The following is a 20,310-nucleotide window of genomic DNA, read 5'->3' on the forward strand; positions in this document are numbered from 1 at the left end:
CAAACCACACTTGGCTGTGATCCTGGTTTCTCTAACTTGGTTTAAGGTGAAGACCTCAACCAAGTTTTGAATAGGAGCAGGACATCTGGGCACATGGCTACTCCCTTGTCAACCTTGTAGAAGCCAGGTAGCAAGGCTGTTCTATGTATAGGAAGGAAGGATATGTGTCTCCAAGACCTGCTGACATTTAGGGATCACTGCAGCATGCTCTCTGCCACGGTTCATCTCCTAGGCGTAATGCTAGGTCCACAGACACATAATTGGTACTCAATGAATCTATTACTTGTTTATTGACTGAGCCATCAGTATATATGCTGGGAGGAGGGGGGAAGCATCAGGAAAGAGAGAGAGGAATTGGTCCTGCCAGAGCACTTCAAGAGTCACTGTTATAGCTGGCAAAGCTACCAAGGGACAACTAAACCAAATGCATGAAAAGTATAAATTTCCATTTTGGTTCTAAGTGGCAGTGCGTTCACTTTTTTGCTGTTTTATTAATGGAGTTAACCTATAAAATATGAAAAAAGAAATGTCTGGACCTATGAATTACCTAAACAAAGGGAGAAACAATATAGTTAATATGTTCAAGGATAAATTATAACCCAGAAACTTTTCACTGAGAAACCCATGAAAGGTTTAAGCCAAAGAGGAAACTGTTCCAAGCATGACCAGCACTGCCTCTTGTACTATTTTTGTAGAAATATAAATGAAACTCTTGAAACTGCTGAATATTCTTAGAGAAAGTGCTTTCCTCCGTGCACTTTTCATTTTTGAGTTCCACCCCAGGGCCCTAACACAGAGGTTTGGAGAGGACTTGGATGAAGCATAAGCGTGGCAGATTTAACAAGTAAAAATATAGAATGTAGAATTAAATTTAAATTTCAGAAACAATAAATAGAGTACTGAGACAACATGATTTTATTAAAATAATTTTTGTGGTTTATCTGAAATTTAACTTTAACTGGCCACCCAGTGTTTGATCTCACAACCCTAATGAAGTGATTGCACTGGGGTAGGCTTCTGTCCCCTGTACCACCCTTAGAGGCCAGCACTGTACACCTGCAATTGTTTCCAGTGCTGCTTCAGGAAGCTCAGATGTGGCACTGTTGTTTATCAATCTCTGGTAAGAAGATACTGCAACTAAAAGGAAGCATAGCAAAAAAAACAAAAACAGCAGAGGACCATGGTGGGAAGGCTACTTAAAGTGGGGGGAACCTCCACCCTAGACTTGGTGTAAATGGAGGAGAGACCCTGGATTCAATGTAGCACCAGGTATGTAAAGTCTACAAAACCAACCTGCTATACCAAAGAGATAATTTTAAAATATGTTAAGATGATCATGGGACTGTAGGGCCTGCTGTTACCTCTGAGTATTTTTATGGAGTTCATTTTTAATACTGGCACTTTTAGAGTAAATGTAAATAAACCTGATTATGCGATAAATTCAGTGTGCTCTTTTATTTTGCAGATTTAAGCTAAAATACCATCAATCTTCTCTTGGAAGCAGCATCTTTCAAGATAACAGAGGTAGCACTAAGGTTTTGATACCCAGTAAAAAAAGCAACGGACTTCAGAAACCTCTGCAAGTGATATGTCCTATTGGGTTTCTTCTCTTTGCCCTCATATCAAAGGGATCATCCAGTGCACTACAATAACCCCAGGACAGAGTGGTCCTTGGTTTTGTAGAAAAGAGTGGTAAACATGACCACTTTACACAAAGCACAATCAAACTCACTTCTGTGATGAAATAACCATCTCCTCTAGTTACCCCAAAAGATTCCATTTAGGCCAACTTCAATGAACAACAGTTGGAGGGTACATAAAGCTGGTCACCATCCTTTACAGCAGAAGCCCAGTTGGAACCTGACCTCGGCATATATTGTATACCTGTGTATATGCGCAAGATGGGAAGTATATGCCTATATATAAATATAAATACATATAAAGCTAACTTTCAGTGTTCAGAAAACAAAAGCTATCCCCATATAACAGCCAAATTCTGACATAACTCAATTTGGACACCTCATCTGGTGTGCACCGCGCTCATTCCCAGTGTAAACCCCACCGCGCCGGGCAATGATATACTGTAATGTCACATCGCAATCTGGATTTACTATAAAGGGCCTCTGACGAGCTTCAGAGCAGTAAACATTGCAGCGAGGTGTATTTCACACTGAGCTGGTTTTTATGAAGAACACTTCACCGCCCAGGCACGGCACCTGGATGATGAATGGTGAAAGATGCATGACAAGCTTCATCATTGTTTGTAAATCTTAACTGTTCCTGCTCACTAACTCTGGAGGCAATTTTCAAAGACAGCGGCCGACAGAAGGACAGCACAGCTTTCCTGAAGGTTATTCAAGTTGTACTTGGCCTGGGCCATGCCTCTGAGGAGCCGAGCAGGGGAAATAAACTCCCGAGTTATTCCACACCATGCCTGAAAAACGTCACTGAGGCCCAGTGCAGGCAAGTCAGATTCCAATGAAGAAACCCCATGTGCGATGATGCTGGATGCTCTAACCAGAGTGGCTACTGTAGCATCCAAACCAATGCCCATGTGGGTGCTGAATCTTTAGGATTTTAAAATACAAATGGTCACTGACTAAGTAGCAGGAACAGGCAAACCTGCTGATGTGTGATGTGCCCACAATACATTGGGCTCCCTGCATTGAGCAGGCAGGCAGAGGACTTTATGTCACACCTGAATCCCATATTGAGATAAAATTAGCATCGAAAAGATGGGCAAGCAATGTTTTCCAGTTATTATGTTCAACCTGGTTATGTAAGGACATGTAGAGCTCCCCGCTCTCTGTATGACGCTGTAGACCACAATCTTTAGCCCAAAGGAAAACCCATGCAAAGGGGCCCTGTGCACTGAATTTAGAGTTTTTAAAGCATAAGCTAAAGATAAAGATGTAAAAGAAATCTCACAATAAGCCACTGAGAGACTAAGTAGAATGTAAAATACTGTCTCTCTCAAAAATTATCTGAGAAAATCAACAGGCCTTTTATTCACACTAATTTTAAAATAACAGCTTATGTCTACAGGAAAAAAGAACAGTAGTTGATTGTATTTCTATGCACTTATAATTTCAAAGCCAATAATAATTATTTAATTTTGTAATGTCTGCCTTCATCAAATATTAATACTTGCACTTCACTCCCTCCTGTTATAAAAAGAAAATTCAACTACAACCACAAAATTAAAAGTGACTTTACTGTGTTAAGTCAAAAAGGAGTTTTAAAGTTTATATTTAACTTTGTGAATAGCAATGTAAATCTCATACCTGATACGCTGGTGGGGTTTTTTAAAGCTTTTTGTCTGGGGTGTTTGTTTTTTGCTAGGGCACTAACATGCTACCGAAAGACACCCCTAGATGGGGTATTTCTGCACAATGCACATGCTGAGGGAGCAGGTTCTGAAATTTTATCATTACAGCACAAGCAGTACTATTGTATTCATATTTTTAGTCTTAGCAGATAGTACATTTTCAAGTACACTTAACCTCAATCACAACTATCATTTCCTTAAAAATATTTCAAACATGAGAATGCCAGACTGTTGTCATGAGGCCTCAACCAAGCTAAGTCATCACCATGCTGTTTCTCCACCTGCCACGTGAAAATGAGGACCCCTTTTCCTCCCTACTTCATAGGCATTGTCTCCATGCCTCAGTGTCGTCATCTGCAAAATGAGGATACTACTATTATTATGAGAATTGAATGAGTTATCCCCATCAAGTGCACAGACACTGTCTTACAGAGACTGTTAGAGCTACATAACTGTGAGAAAAGGAAAAGGAAGGGAAGGAGAAACGACAGGATACACTGCAGAAAGAATGCCCAGGGAAGTGGTGCAGAGACTTGGGTTCTTGGGTTGGCTCTTCCTCCTAAACACCAGCATCAAGGCTCAGAGAGGGCTCGGCACTCAGCCTGCAACTCCACCCAATCTCTATTAACTGTGAATAGTGACTAAGCCCCTTTTACCTCTCTTGCATGTTATTAATTGTAAACCAAGCATATGTGAAGAATTAAGTCTTTAAAATGCAAGTTTTCCAAAGGAAAGATTCTACATGATATAAGTCCAGGGGATGTTTGTACCTCATGTTTATCCATGTCTGATCTATTTTTTGGATTGCTTTACCAGAATGCCTAATGCCAGGCTGGTGAGGCACTGGCAGAAAGGATCCAAAAGACAGTTTCTCATTCACTCAAGAAACCAGGAACCACCCCTGGAGCCCTCTGAGAACACAGCATGATGCTAAGCACCTGGGGGAACACAAAGCTGAAAGACTATGATCCGTGCCCTGTGTGTGTGAAAACACACCCTGAAGTCTTTCCTTATAGGAGTGAGTAGCCCCTGGGAAGTGCCTATTCCTAGACTAGTGGTGGCCTGGTCAAAAGCCAGAGTTTTATGCAGAGGACATGTTAGGGGCACATCAGCCCTCAGACTTTTCCACAGTTTGCCTTGTAGGGTGTTCTTTATGTGGAGGAAGAGAAAGAGGTTTAAAGAAAAAAACCCAAAAATCTATGTGTCCCCATCAAACAGCATTTTAACTTCCTTCTATCCTATTCTTTAGGTATAAAGGGACCTGCTGATGTCCTTATACACCCCTCTTCTCTGGTTATTTCCTTTGCTCTACTTAGGAAACATATCATATGTGATATATTAAAAATAAGTCTTCAAAACTGCCATTTCTAAATGTTTATTATATGTTTAAAATTATTATGCTTCATCTTCCTTACTCAGCAGACCATGATTGTCTAGCTAATTTCAAGAATCACAATCCACATATGGTTAGTTTCAAACATGGTCCTTTTAGAGCTAAAGGGCAAGCCCTCCTTAATGATCAGAATCACTTTCATGTGCACAGCCCACTGCCAAGCACTTGCTGAAACTGAAAGATATAAGCATGGTGATGGCTCTTCATGTGAGGATAAGGGAAGTGACAGCTTCTACCATACTTTTATATAATTGTTTATATAATCCACACATAAAAATAAGTAAAGCTGTTTGGGTTTTTTTCAATCTTCCAGATGAGGGAACCGAAGTTCTAAGAGAGGTGATTCAAGGCTGGGGCTCTGAGCCAGCTCTCTTCCACTGTAGCGGGACGCATTCCCTTGCATGCATTGGCCTCCATGGTTGGTGCCTGTGAATGCCCCACTTATCTCTCTGTTCAAAGCTAAGCTGAAAATGAAAAGGTCACATAAGGAAATTAGGTTTACCAGCCCAGTGCTCTTTTCTTTGAATTTAGCAAATGATAACTCACTTTCTAAAGTGCCAAGTTTAAACTCAACATTTTCTAAATGTTGCATAAAATGCATTCAGCTTACTTTAAAAAGTAAGGGAAAAACGGTCAGTGTTCTTCTCCCTACCAGCTTGCTCCACAATTCAGAGAATATACACAATAGATCCCTTGGCCTGCTCTCCTTCCCATCTGAGCAAGACTTTAAAACAATTCTAGAACATCTTTTTCCCTGACAAGAACTGCCTGAAATGTCAACACAACCCTGGCAGAAAGGAGTGGTGAAAGTAAGAATAGTATCCTGCCATCTCTTGTTGCACTTATTTATTTAGAGAGCTTGTTCACATAAGAGAAATGATTTCATCCTCACAACACCTTTGTGGTTTGACCGGGTCTACCTTCTCACCCTCCTTTAACAGGTAAGGAAAATGAGACTCTCAGAAAAGACTGTCACTCCCAAGGCTACACCGCTGGTGAGTCATGAGATGCTAAGCACAGAATGTTTCTATACCCCACCCAGCCACTCATGGCAGAATGTCACATCACTCACATACAAGGTACCACTAGCATCCTGGATCCTGAGAGAGGTGATCTGAGGGTGCTTCCAACGGGCAGCACCACCTCTCTACTCACCTGCAAAACTGGGAGGATGGCCAAAAGTCCAACCCTAATGCACAGCACTAAACAAATCCATTTCATGGAGTGAAAACCATTCTTTTAGTTATCACAATTGTGGGGGAGGTAGTATGTGCCATCAGTGAAATTAAGCACTTCTAGATTCACGGACCTACACAATTGCTAGTGCTGAACGCATCCAGAAATCATATTTGGGAACACATCGCCCTCTGTGAGCTGCTCAGACATCACAGAAGAAGCATGAGACTTTTTTTTTTTTAACTTTTTTTTTTTTTTTAAATATATCTTTATTGATTTCAGAGAGAGGAAGGGAGAGGGAGAGAGAGAGATAGAAACATCAATGATGAGAGAGTCATTGATCTGCTGCAGCCCCAACCGGGGCATGTGCCCTGACAGGGAATCAAACCCTGATCGCCTGGACCCTAGGCCGATGCTCAACCGCTGAGCCATGCCCGGCTGGGCAAGCATGAGACTTTCAACTCAGAGAGGCTCTTCCACTGACCTCAGCCATCTAACCTTTGGATGAAATGTAAATGCTCTGCATCTTGCCTCACAGAACTGCTGACATCCTTTGTGTTTTAGATAAATAATACATGAATAGCTCATGATAATAAACAGCTCAAATGTGTTTTTCTTTCTCTTGGAAAGATCAAAGGTTGAATGCAAAGGAAGGTTCAGTTTGTACTGGGGCTTGCCACTCAATCTGAGCCAGAAGAGGCCAAAAGACCAGAAGAAACAGGGTGCACCATTTCTAGCTTTCAAACTGAAATCACACAAAAATAAGACAAAAAGATCAATATATGTTCGTGTTCCCATTTTAAATTGAAGCATTTTTGTAGGAGTTGGTCAGCCAAAATATATTCCAAGAGCTTATACTCAAGAATCCAACATATAAGAAAGTCCATTTACAGACATGAAATGCTACCTACCCTTAGACATGTGTGCATCCATTAACAGAAAGCTACTGCTGTGCAATCCACCTCTTTATCCCTACATGAGGAAGCATCATTTCCAGGATGCTCCTGCCACCCCTTCTAGTACAACTTGCGCTTGTTACTATGAACTGGCCACACCTGCACATGCACCAACCCTCACTTGGGTATCAGGTCAATGTTTCTCAAACTATCTGTGGGGAGGAAACTGTTTTGCTTTGTCTTATGTTTTTTCCAGTTACAAACCTATCATGGTCTGATACTTATATAAAATATACTAAAAACAAATTACCAGAATCATATTTTAAAAAATAGAAAATATTTTTCTATTTTTAGAAAATGAGCTGGCACAAGGTATGCGAGGGGCATCTGAAACGCCTGGCAAGAGAAAATGGAACCATCATACTACTGTGGTAGGAATGTAAAATGGTGCAGAGCGTCCACTATGGAAAACAGTTGGGCATGTCTTCAAAAAGTTAAACACAGAATTATATATGACCCAGTAGTTCCACTCCTGGGTATGTACCTAAAAGAACTGAAAACTGGTATTCAAACAAAGACTTATACATGGCTATTCATAGCAGTGCTACTCTCAATAGCGAAAAGGTGAACACAGATGTCCATCAACTGATGAACAGATGAAAAAAATGTGTTATATCCATACAATGGAATATTATTCAGCCATAAAAGGAATGAAGTACTGACAGATGCTATAACTTGTACAACCCTTGAAAATATCATGCTGAGTGAAAACACTCAGTCACAAAAGGGCATATATTACATGATTCCATTTACACAAAACAGACAGATCCATGGAGACAGAAAGCAGATTAGTGGCGACCAGGGGTTGGGGGAGGGAAGAATGGGGAGTGACTACTTAATGGCTATGGGGTTTCCTTCAGGGTGAACAAAATGCCTTGGAACTAGACAGAGGTAAGGGTTGCCCAACATTGTGAATGTACTAAATGCCACTGATTTTTACAATTTAAAGATGATTGCTAGTGAATTTTATTTCAATAAAAAAACTACTAGAAAAATAGAAGACAAAAAATACAAGCCCCAATTTTTTATTAGAGTCAACAGACATATAATTGCTCTGTCAAGCTGCTAAAGTTTTGTTTAATCTTAATTCCTTTACTTATCTCCTCTTAGGCCAGGAATAGAGCATCCACAGACCCATGCCAGTCTGGCCTCCACTCTGGGACCGCTGCCTTAGATCCCATCCCATCTTGCTTCTCAGGGACACTGCCATTGCCCCTCGCACACCTTGTGCCAGCTCATTTTCCTTCCTTTGGATTACTCCCATCAGCGCGCAAGGCTATCATAATATTTCCCTTCTTTAAAAAAAGAGAAAAGTACCTTACCTCTTCTTCCAGTTAGTGCTCCATTTCACTACTCCCTGAACAGCAAAACTCCTGCAGATGTCTGTACTCACTGCCCCATGCTGCTCTCCCATGGACTCCTGAATATAGTCAGGCTTTGGTTCTCACTTCCCCACCAAGTGGCTATTCATCCAGGGCATCAACCACCTCTACCTTGCAGCAGTCAATGGTCAGTTCCAGTCCTCAAATCATTTGACCTATTATAATTATTTGACTCTTTTCACTGAAATGCTTTCTTTAGTTGGCTTCCAAGACACAACTCACCCCTGGTTTTCCTCCTACCTCAGAGGCCACTCCATATACTCTCTCCTTTGTGGGTCTTCCTCATCTACCAGAGCTCTAAACACTGGAAGCCCCCACGCTCCATCCTTGGTCCTTTCTTCTTCTCCACCTACACTCACTCCTCCAGGGGGTCTCACCATACTGACTTCAAATAACATTTACCCACTGAACTCTCGTGTTCTTATTTCTAGCAGTGACATCTCCCCTCAACTTCCGTCTTCATGCATCCAATTCCTATAACATTCTGCCTGGCTGACTCATGAACATCTCAAACTAAGTATGTGCAGAATTAATCTCCTAATCCCCACAAGCCTGTTTTCCCATGGTCGTTTTTACCTCGGTAAATGGCAACTCCAGTTTTCTACTTGGTCAGGTTAAAAATTATGAAGTCATCCTACATTCTTTCCTTTATAGCCCATCCCAAGTCCATCAGCAAATCTCTTTGGTTCTATCTTCAAAATACATCCAGAATTCAACCACTTGTCATCATACCATACTCCTACCCTGACTAAGCCACTGTAATCTTTTGCAAGAATTCCTGCTATAGCCTTGAAACTGGTCTCCCTCTTCCACATTGCATACCTACAGTCTATTCTTAAACAGTAGCCAGAGTGATGTTTAAAACCACAAGGTAGACATGTTGACCCCTTACTGGAAACTCTCCAGCGGCCTCCCAGATAACCTGAAATAAAAGCCAAGTGCTTGCAATGGTTTAAAAAGTCCTAATTGACTGGGCCTCACCATCTCTCTGATCTATTTCCTAACACTTTTCAGGACATGAAAAGGTGAATGGCTCCCAGCCTTTCCCCAAAGAAAAACACTGAATAGTAGCAACATGGAAAAAAGAAAACTTTCCTTGTAATTCTTTTCCTCCCTACATTCTATTTTCATGTTGCAATCTTTAGCAAAACCAGAGGAAAATGGTGAACTTGGACTCATTTCTTCAGATGGTAAAGAGAGGTTATGGTTGTCTTTAAAGAAACTGAAGAAAAGTGGACTTAATGGACAAACTTATACTTAAGACTTTAAAGGAAACATTCAAACTACTGAAAATATTGTTTCTCAAATTATTTAGAACTTCCCACTTAGAATAATTAATACACTATTTACTAATCGTTAACTTATTTACTAACTCAACCAACCAAAGGACCTCAACTCAAACTTCATAGAATTGATAAATGTAACTGGTTATCAGCCAGCCTTTGTCACCTTCTCACAAACAAATACATTGATGTCTCCCCATCCCTATTCACGGCACTCTGACACTAGTCTCAGCCCCATTAAGGGCCTAATTTGCCCCCAAAGAGCTCCCTCCTTATGTCAATGCTGATGATAAAACTGAGGATCCAATGCCCCAGGAGTGTCCTTGTAGATGCTCAAACTCAACTTTCTCTTTCCTCTTCCGTTCCCATCAGTTCTATAAAAATGTCATGCACTGTAGAGCCCATGACACCATACGTAGAAGTCATAAAGCCACATTTCTTTGAAAAATTAGCTGAGACTTGCCCTGGCCAGATGCCCAGTTGGTTGGAGCTTCGTCCCGTATCAATCCCTGTCGGGGTGCATACAGGAGGCAACCGATTGCTGTCATTTTCACATCGATATTCCTCTCTCTCTCTCTCTCTCTCCCCCTTCCTCTCTCTAAAATCAGTTTTAAAAAAACAAACATATCCTCAGGTGAGGATTTAAAAAAATTAGCTGAGACCTGGATTTTCTATTCATTGATATTCTCTTTCTCCATGCCAATTCCAACATAGGTATTACCGAGATTTAACTGCAGTTCTTCCCAGCTAACTCCCTCATGTCTGAAGCTTGACCTTCCTGATTAATTATTAGTGAGTTAGAGGGTTACTGGAAGGTTAAACCACACTTTCAAACATGCATGTCACCAGAAAAGTTTTGAGAAAATTCTAGGTGTTATTCACCTAATCTTTCCCTATGAACACTGGGGCAGCCAGTCTTTTCTTTCCTGGACTGTAACCTCTTTCCTTCTGAGTCTCTTCCTTTTCTGCCATAAATTCAATGCCTACTGCTCCTCTCCAAATTCATTCTCCTCTGCTCTAATAAATTTCCTCTTATCTTTTTGTCTTATTGCCTTCCTCTGAATTTATACCTTTGTCTCAAGAATGCCAGTGCTTCTAAAAAATTCCATTATTCCTGGAGAAAGAAGCTCAGGCAATTTCTCCCTCAAAGTAGGTTTCATTGCTAATTTTCTGAATGAATAAACGTTTCTTTAAGGGCTTCATTCCTAAGTTGTTCACTGGCTCCATCAGACTATTAGGACTCACCTTTCAGGATTATGTTTCCTTAAAAAATAAGCTTACTTAAAAATAATACCTGATTAATTTATTCATTCATCACTCAACCAATAGTAACAAATTTAAAAAAGGAATCATAGCAGATAAAAGGTACATGAGACATGTTCACTATCCTTAAGGAGCTTACAATCCAGATAAATATATATAATCAAAGGAAGACCATATGGACATATATTATACAGTATGAATATTTATAATATGGAGCTGTGTTTGCCCATTCCAACAAAATATGATTATTAATAAAAGTCAAAGTACAATCAACAATGTGTACTTCAGTCTCTATTCACACTGATCAGTTCCCTTGACTTATATATTCCATGTTAATAGAATCCTTTATTATTTCAGTGTGATAAAGTATAACTTGCCCAGCCTTCTTAGACTTCTCTGTTCTAAATATGGAAATCAAAGCATGGTTCTGACTCTCACTCTCTAAGCACATACTTTACAAAGAAACCAGTTCTCTATAGAGAGTCAAGTTATTGAAAAAACAAACTTTTTATTTAGTACAAGGTAAGTTCTAGTAGCAAGTTTCTCTACCATGTCATTCACTACTGGCCTGATTTCTACTTACTGCCTTAACTGTGTATGCTTCTCACTTTCTCAGATCAAAAGATGATGCTTAAATATAAAGAACTTAACAACAGGTCCTGGGAGCACAGAAGCCATAAAAGCCATGTCTGTCACCACAGTGTAAACACTGCAGAGAAGGTTAAAACTGAAGTTGAGCAATTGTGTATTTCAAAGTGCTTTGGTTCATTAAGCAGTCATTTTTCACTTTAAAGCCATTTTATCAGAGTTATTTGCATTGCTACTGCATAAACTCTGAGATCTATTATATTAAAAAATGTTTTATTATGTTATTTTATTTCTTTCCACCAAAATATAAATACACCTTCAATTTTAAAATGGAAAAGTTTTGGAAAACAAGTATTCAGTATATGGAAATTCACTTCACCAAAAATATCAGGACTTGGAACCACATTTAAAGTGCTCTTGTATTTCATATTGATCCCTCAGAAAACACATTTTTAGCTTCTGAGGAGTCTTTCATCTTATTCTTGTCACTCTGGGTACACAGAAAAGAGAAATGTAATATTAAGAATCTAGCAAAGCAAAATCATTCCTTAATAAAATACCTTAAAGGATACTTATATAAGAGTCTCTCAGCAATAAACTTCCCAACAGCTCCTAACTGGTGAGCCCTTAGAGAGCCAGAGACTCCATGCTAGACACTCATCCTCACTCCACCCCACATCCAGTCTGTGTAACCAGACACCTACCACTCGCTTTGGCTTCCGGGTAAGCAGGGCCATCCTCAAAAGTGAAGATCTGGGACACGCTCTGGCCCAGGTAGGAGGGAGGTGGGTAGTAAGAATGCATCCTGTACTGGGAACTCACGGGGTGGCGGTTCTCGGAGGTTTTCATCTGCTTAAGAAAAAAGAAGGAATGTACTGAGACCAAAGATGCATTTTACAATCATTTCAGAAATTGCCTAATTCTTTAAATTAAGGGCAGAGCTTATTAAGTTGGAAGTAACCTCAACCACGGCCCTAAAAATACTAGAACTGTGCATTCTGAGGTGCCTTTTTTATCTTAGGGTCCCCACTAAAGCACCCCTACAACTCTATCTCATCATATGGTGCCCAATTAACAAGTATTAAAAGGAAGAGGGCAGGAAAAATGGGAGAGTGTGGCACTGCTGTGACAATGATTAGCCCATCTGACCAGCAGCCAGTCATTTAACCTCCTCACATTTCTTCACCTGTAAAAGTGGCATCTCACCTTAGTTACCTTACCATGTTCATATAGAGTATACTTTTTAAAAACAACATGAAAACAGTTTGAAGGTAAGCTATTGTCATTAGCATGATGCTGGATAAAACTAGGTACTGGGCTTCCTCAAGATCTTCTCTGAACATCCAAATTTTGGACAATTCCTCAAGTAATATAGGCTGAAGTGTACTTTGAATACTATGGTACTGCTTCGTGGAAAGGCCTAAATCCTTGACCTTCGTATGCTAATTTTAGAAGCCCAAGGAGTTCATTTTTTGCCCCTCCCAACTGCTCCCCAGCACAAATGTATGCTTGATGAATGGATTATTTCTTCTTGTAGAAGCAAAGATGACTCCATTGCACTTAATTATTACCTTTCAAGTGAAGTTTATCTGGCAAGTTCCTTATATCCTTTCTAGTCTGTTTTTCTGAAGCATATAAAATGGTATCTCTTCAGGTCAATCATACAACTTTAATTTTCTGCCATCATATAAATCCTTACTAAATAAGAGGACATGCAAGCAATGCTTGGAAATAGCTAAATGGGAGAACTGGCTGCCCTTAGTGAGTGGACCCAAGTCAGGAGAGTCATCAAGGAGCTGTGAAATCATTAAAGAGGGAAGTCACCATCAATGGTGTTTACTACACTGACTGAGTTACCAATTAAACCAATGCTCTTTTAATATGTACAAGAACAGCCTTGGATCTGGTTGAAAAGTAAACTCTGATCCAGTTAGTCAGGGTGGGACCTCAGAGTCTGACTCACTCCCAGAAGAGGCTGATTCTACTGGCTCAAAACCTTGCTCTGGTGACAAGGGACTAGAATAAGCGATCCTTACTCTCATACTGAGCACCATTAGGGGCCCATGACCAAAGGAGGACCTTCTAAAAAACTCTTTTGACCAACTGTTCACAACCATCAACTTTTCATCTGAACTAAGGGAAGGCAGAAATGATACCACTTTAGATTTTTCATTAGTTTTCTTTTTATACATGAGATTCCCCAGAACTAAGGGATTTTTTCCAGGGGTCTGCCACCATCTGGAATGGCTGCAGCAGTAACAACAAACTCAAGCACACTTTGCGTGAGAGAAACATTTCTGCCTCTACAGCCTTTCCACAAGTAAACACAGTCTGAGTGATGAACGTTTATTAGAACAAGCGCCCACTGTTAAGCACAAAGTGTCCTGACATGAACAATGGCACCTCCTCCTCTGGTTGCTGTGTTGGTCACATCTCCCTCCACTGGGACAAGATCTTCAAGTCAGTTCTTCAAGGAAAGTCCATTCCCATTTTCCCCAGGTGCAACAACACTGATAGGATATGAGCCTACAGGCTCTGCAAAATGCTGGATTTTCTCTTTTACTATGAATTTTTTATAAAACCTTTTAAAATATTTTGAAAATGTTCACTGTGAGTTTAAAGCAGGGGTCAGCAAATGTTTTTGGTAAATAGCCAAACAGTAAATATTTTAGGTTTTGGAAGCAACAGAGTCTCTGGACAATCAGTAAATGAATGCGTGTGACTGTGTTACAATAAAACTTTACTTATAAAACTGTCCCCTGGTTCTCAATCTCCACTCCCACTAGAATAAGGGGAGGAGGGGGCCCAGCACTGAGGCCTGATTTCACTGGCCTGGGATTCGGCCTGGGCCCTGCATTATTTCAAAGCTGCATAGATAATTCTAATTGAAACCAAGACTGAGAACCAGTTGGAATTACCTATAACTAGATTACCTATATACAGTATTTCCCATACCCCAAGAAGTATGAAATTCCAACATCCCCAGTATTAACTTAAAAATGCAAAGGTTGACTCTGACAAACAGACTGGCCAACTGCTGGCAAGACCAATGTGTATATTATATGAAAAGACATTCAGATAAACTGGGTCTTTCTCTTTTAACTAAAGCTTACTGGAAAATAAATGCAGTATCAAATCCATGTGTGTTTATTTCCCCCCTTAATTCCTTTTCTGTCTTTAAAAAGCATCAGATAACAATGATTATCTGGAAATAGGAATTGACTTATTTGAACTCAAACATTCCATTTCCCCAATGAATACCCAAGATCACTGAGCTATAAAAAACTTCCAGCAGACGAAGAAAAAGATACAAAGGGTCAGACTCCATCTGAAGTTATTAAAATGTGAACTTACAGAAACCATCAATCATTTCAGCTGCTTCCAACTGGAAGAATAGTCTACAAATAACCATCCATGTGACAACTTGGACGTAAGAAAGAAGTATGGTTCCATGTATTCCTAAGTGCACGTATAAACCTTTGAAACATGGAATTAAGACTGAATTGTGATTCACCCAGAAAGCCAGAAAAAGGTGTGGCCAAATTAGACTTAAAACTCTAAATTACTCCTTGTTCCTAACTTAAAAAAAAAAATCACAGCCCTCCTACTTTTGAATTAGACAAAATGGGTAAATAAGGAAACCTTTGAAATCTGTTGTTTTACTTTAAGCCAGCAGTACTCAATGAAGGGCAGTTTGTCTGACAGAAGACATTCGGAAAAGTCGGGAGATACTTTTGATTGTCATGACTGGCTGGGTGGGGGTGAGGAAGTGATACTAGCATGTGGTGAGTAGATACTAAAGATGCTGCTAAACATCCTACAATGCACAGGGCGGTCACCACAACAAAGAATTATCCACCCCAACATTTCAACAGTGCTAAGGTTCAGAAACTTGCTTTAAACTAACCTAAAACTACCATCCCCTTGTACTCAGCCCTTCATCTCACTAAAACAGCAATGTTCTACTGAGGGACAAAGGAATTTTCCAGTTCTGCTAAAAGGATATACATACTTTTCCATCATGGAACAGTGCCTTGTTCTTATCGAGGTATTTCTATTCCTTTAAATTAAACAAAGTAAAACCTAAAACCCCAGGATTCCAGTGATTTATGACTACTATTATTATTAACACGTGGTAGCTGGCAAGCAAGAGGCATGTTTTATATTCTTATTACCCATCCCAAGTCTCTGAACCAGAGTATGACCTATGAATGGGAGCTGGGCTGGTGGAGAACACAGATGATGTTAGTATTAACCCTGAAAGAAAACCTAGGAGCTTTGGATTTTATTTTATTAAACTGTTGAGAACATACAGCACAATAAATCTTAACCATTGGTTTCCTTTTTATATGCCTTAGTCACCCTTTTTTTATAGTAACAATAAAATCCCAACAAAACATAAAAATGTTAGACCTCACTTCCTTTTTTTAAAAAATCCCTAAATACTACTCACTGGCTGTCTGTTAACACTTCAGACAGGAAGAGAGTCTGCTCTTACACTAAACTGAGCACTCGGTCCAGGTAACGGCTAAAAGAGATCATGAAGACCAACTTGCTGTCTGGTTGTCTCATAAAGCCTGGCTCAGCCGCACAGAATTAGAGTTGGTGGAGGAAGGGAATGGCTGCCTGAGAAAAGTGGTTATATGAATAAAACTACTAATTCCAAACTCTGATGTTTAAACAAATAGTGTGAAGATCCCCTTGGCACTGACATGTGGCTTACAGTCTTTTAAATTGCAAAAGCCACATTTGGAATGAACCTTTAGTTTTAGGAACAGAAGCCTTTTTATTAAAAACACAGGGCCCGTCACATGCTGTGGAATCCTACATCTCCTTGTCATGCTGAGAGTAAAGATTGGGGCTGACTTTTGCCCTCATTAAGGGATTTCTTTAGTTTTAACAGAAGCTTCTTCTCCCACCATCTGAATGGGATGCCCATTCCCACACTCACCTAACCACACTCTTGACAGCTGTCCTAGTCCACAGACCTCATCTGGGCAGGTTCTTGACCTGAAAAGCAAGCGCCCCTTCACCTCCTGAAAGGTGCACCTCATTCATCCTCTGGAATTCCACACATCAATCACAGCGGGAAGAATTGTTTTTAATATAGAGGTTAAAATGATTGCTATCACGTGCACATTTCAGAGACTACTGAAAGAGTAACAGGGCAAGTGCTGGGTCATGTGACACAGCAGATTCCCTGCAGCCACGGTACAGTCTGTCAGTCCCTCTTTCCTTGCCCTTTGGTTCTCTGGGAGCCAGTTTCCTCTCTCCTAACCTCGTTCACTTCCTCCACGGTGTTCATCTTACTTTCTCTGAGGTGCTCATATTATGAACCCTTCACTCCCCTCCCTAGAGGGAGGAGGAGAGAAGGAGCCAGAGGGAGACTGGCCTTGTGAGGATTCTGGCCCCTGAAGGGATTCTTGCAAAGCCTGGGTGGACGCCTTCAATGAGCAAAGGAGGAAGGTGCTGGGTTTGAGGGTTAGTACTTAGAGGCTGGAGAACATGAGAGCTTTTGTCCAGAAATGGAAGGGATGCGCTTCCTCCTCAGAAAGGAGGTTGGAGAGAAAAAAAGAGATGACTGGAGAAATAGAATGCTCATGCAATATGGCAGAGAGGACAATCATTTACGAAATGATCCATCTAAGATGCTCTCCGTTGTAAACCCCATGTTTCCCAAAGCTTCAAAACCTGTGACACTGTGCAAAAGAGAAACAACACTTGGTGGGTAGGCTTTTCAAAAAGAATGGAAGGAAAGGAGCTCAACTCCAGGCTTGCATTAATACCAGAGGAGATTTTTAAAACAAAAAAAAAGCATAAGATACACCATGGAAAGGTAAGGAAGACATTTAGAAATACAGAGCCAACACTGACCATTAGAACATAGAGCAAGCCCCCTCCCCAATTCCCAGAAATCTCGGACATGGCTTGGAATAGGGACTCACACCACTCTTGTATAAACTCTAAGGGATGGAAACCCCACATGGTATCAGGATTACACTTATATTTATTAGTGGTCCATCCTGCTTATTCTTACATAAAAAATATTTAAGATGTGACTATTTCCACATTTAAAAAAAAATTATTTTTTAACTATTGTCACTCAATTGGTGGTTTTTACCATCTGTATTAGTTGTACTGATAGAATAAAGTTTACTCCTCCAAATGGTGTTGTTCAAAATGCAGCATTATGACCATTTAATGGGTCTAAAAATAACTCAGTGGGTTGTAATCAGAATTTAAAAAATAACGGCATGGCAATGAATGGAATGAAACAGAACAGAATAGAAATATGAGGATCCATTGTATATAGTATGGATAAGAGTTGCTTTAACGAAACTTCATTTTGTATTTATATGTAAGTATAAACATATACTGGATCACAATATAAAACATTTTTTTATTGTGGGTCTTAGTCTAAAATGTTTGAAAGACATCGAGGAATATAAATCAGGTAAGTGGAAACAAGGACCTTTAAAAATACGTACATAGTAAAAAAAACCACAAAAAAAACAAACATTAAAGTTGGTTTCAAAAAACAGATGGTTCATTTTCCTGGAACCTGGAAGGATTATGATGCACTCACAAAAAAGGGAAGGGCAGTCCATTTAAAGACAGTCTCTGGCTGGGACTAGCCCAGTACCTTCCTCATTATCACAAATCTATGAAAGATTTGCCAATTCCTGGGTCAGAAACTTGTATTTGTCTGATGTAAAAATCTAAGGCACAAACCCAGCTAACGTCATATATACACAGCCAGGCAGAAATGCAAGCACAGTTTATATAAAAGCCAATAGGAAAGAAAGCTTCAGTAAACAAGCTGGTAGAAAAGAGGATGGCAAAAATTGTATTTTTTAATATTTGGTTAATAATTATCAAGACAATGGACTCTCCAGCCTCTCTAACATGTCGAATTTCTGAGAGCATCATAGAACACCGCTTAAAATAGGTGGAGGGGGCTTGTAATGGTGACATTCTTAACATAACTTTGCTGAGAAAATGTTGGTTATTGACCACAGGACTAATAGAATTTCAGAGGAAGAAAATGAACATTTACTGAGAGATACTCTAGAGACTTGTCATCTCATGGAGTCATCATAATGTAATCATCATTAACATAGAAAGAAACTGCTCAGAGATGAAATAACTTGGTTCTGCAGAGAGAAGGCAGAATTCAAAGCAACTGGACCCCAGAAGCTTCTCTCTACTAAACCAAGCCACCTGTCCCATTTTAAATTAATAAGAGATCTGCTTGTTATAAAGACCTAATCACTGCCTTTGGCGTTTAACAACTCCTCATATTTTCACTGCTTTGAAATAAAGAATTGGGGGGGAGGTAGTCTGAAAATGAGAAGAAAAGCTGACTGTAATAACACATTCAGGAACTTTGATTTTAGGACCGGAAGTAACAGAGGCATCTATATCTGTTCCCATTTTGATGGACAAACTTAATTAACCTTTGCTACTCTGTTCCAACCTACTGTTTTAGACAAAATTAGTGACCCACAAACAATAAGTTACCACCAGAATCTCAATGGCTGCGACACCAAGAGATATAGCCCCATCAGCAGTATCGGAAAATAAGCCATTTGGATTAGCTGCTCTAAGAAATATGGATTATATTCACGTCACACATGATCTGTCAGAAACATTAGGATACTTTTAGCATAAATCAGCAATGTGAAGGGTATCTTATGAGTACTAAACATGATAGACTGCCTGGAGAGCAAGGTGAGATCGTCTGGGGCCACCTTCTAAGTGTAAGCACAACTTACACACTCACATTATTTTACCTGAACTGGCATTAAAAATCCAAATACAACCTGGTGATGGCTGATGGGCACACCCAACTCACAGTGGGCTAGTGGCATGGAAAGGCCCTTCCCACTCTAAAACCAGGATGGAGAGAATCCACCTCTAAGTAACCAAAATGACACAAACAAAACTATTCTCCTAAATTACACAGATGTGTGTGTGTGTGTGTGTGCATGTGTACAAAGGCACAGAACCATGCTTAAGAGCCTTATGCTTAGTAATTTAAATTTCATTAATACTGTCAAGACATAGGACTCTACTCTCTCTCTCCCACCTCGTCTCTGAAAACATATAAGACATGTGATATCTTATAAAATGTTATGAGATATCATAAGATATATAATACCTCTCAAGGCTTCATACACAAACAAGAAATTTTTGAAGACAAAAATATAACGAGATGAACATGCCCTCTATAGTTAGGCAAACCTGGGTTTAAACTCCAGCTCCCCCACTTACCAGCTGTGTCATAGTTACTTCACCTCCCTAGCCTCCGTTTCCTCACCCACAAAAGGGGTAACAATCTCTGCCGGGGACCTGGTTAATGGTTCAGTATAATGTTAGACATGAAGTGCCCAGCACCATAAAGCTGTTCAACAACTGTCCTGCTACACTGCCCCTCCCACTCCCCTCAGGGACCTCTCCCTGTAGGAGCATCGTGGGGGAGGGTGTTGGTCACACTTAAGGACCCCTCTTTTGGGTTTGCTACCAAATAACTCTGAGCCCTTTCATAGGTATGACAGGGTCCAGGTAACAAAGGAGGAGACAGAATAACTTGCCATTGTATACTTGAAATATTTTAAGGACCTAAACATTTAATTTTATATTTAAAAGAAAAATTCATTCTCTTTTCAGATTTTAAAAAGTTGAAAAACAACTCAGGACCCTACACCTCCGCTCTCCAACAGAGGTGGGAGGGAGGGAGAGCACCCCGCCCCTTCACGTTTCGGTTTCATACACTCACTTGAGTCAGGGAATTATTACAAGTGCCTTCCTTCTCCCACTACTGGCTGATAGGAACTGGAAATTGCAACTAAAAAAGAATGTCTGTGAGAAGGAATGTGATAAAACGGTGTGAGAAATAAAATGAGGAAACAATCTTCTTTCCCCCATTTCTCAATCTTCT

At 40.1% G+C, this 20,310-nt stretch overlaps 1 protein-coding gene across 1 annotated transcript in view; it reads right to left on the reverse strand.

Annotated features, from left to right (window-relative positions):
• DMRT1 (doublesex and mab-3 related transcription factor 1) overlaps positions 1-20,310 on the reverse strand; it is a 90,545-nt gene that overhangs the window by 25,842 nt on the left and 44,393 nt on the right. Inside the window, exon 4 of the mRNA XM_087823167.1 lies at positions 12,074-12,218. Within this exon, the coding sequence (XP_087679293.1) occupies positions 12,074-12,218 (145 nt within the window). The remainder of the gene's footprint in view (positions 1-12,073; positions 12,219-20,310) is intronic.

The sequence above is a fragment of the Miniopterus natalensis genome, chromosome 12, assembly GCF_054644295.1.
Source record: "Miniopterus natalensis isolate mMinNat1 chromosome 12, mMinNat1.hap1, whole genome shotgun sequence".
NCBI lineage: Eukaryota > Metazoa > Chordata > Mammalia > Chiroptera > Miniopteridae > Miniopterus > Miniopterus natalensis.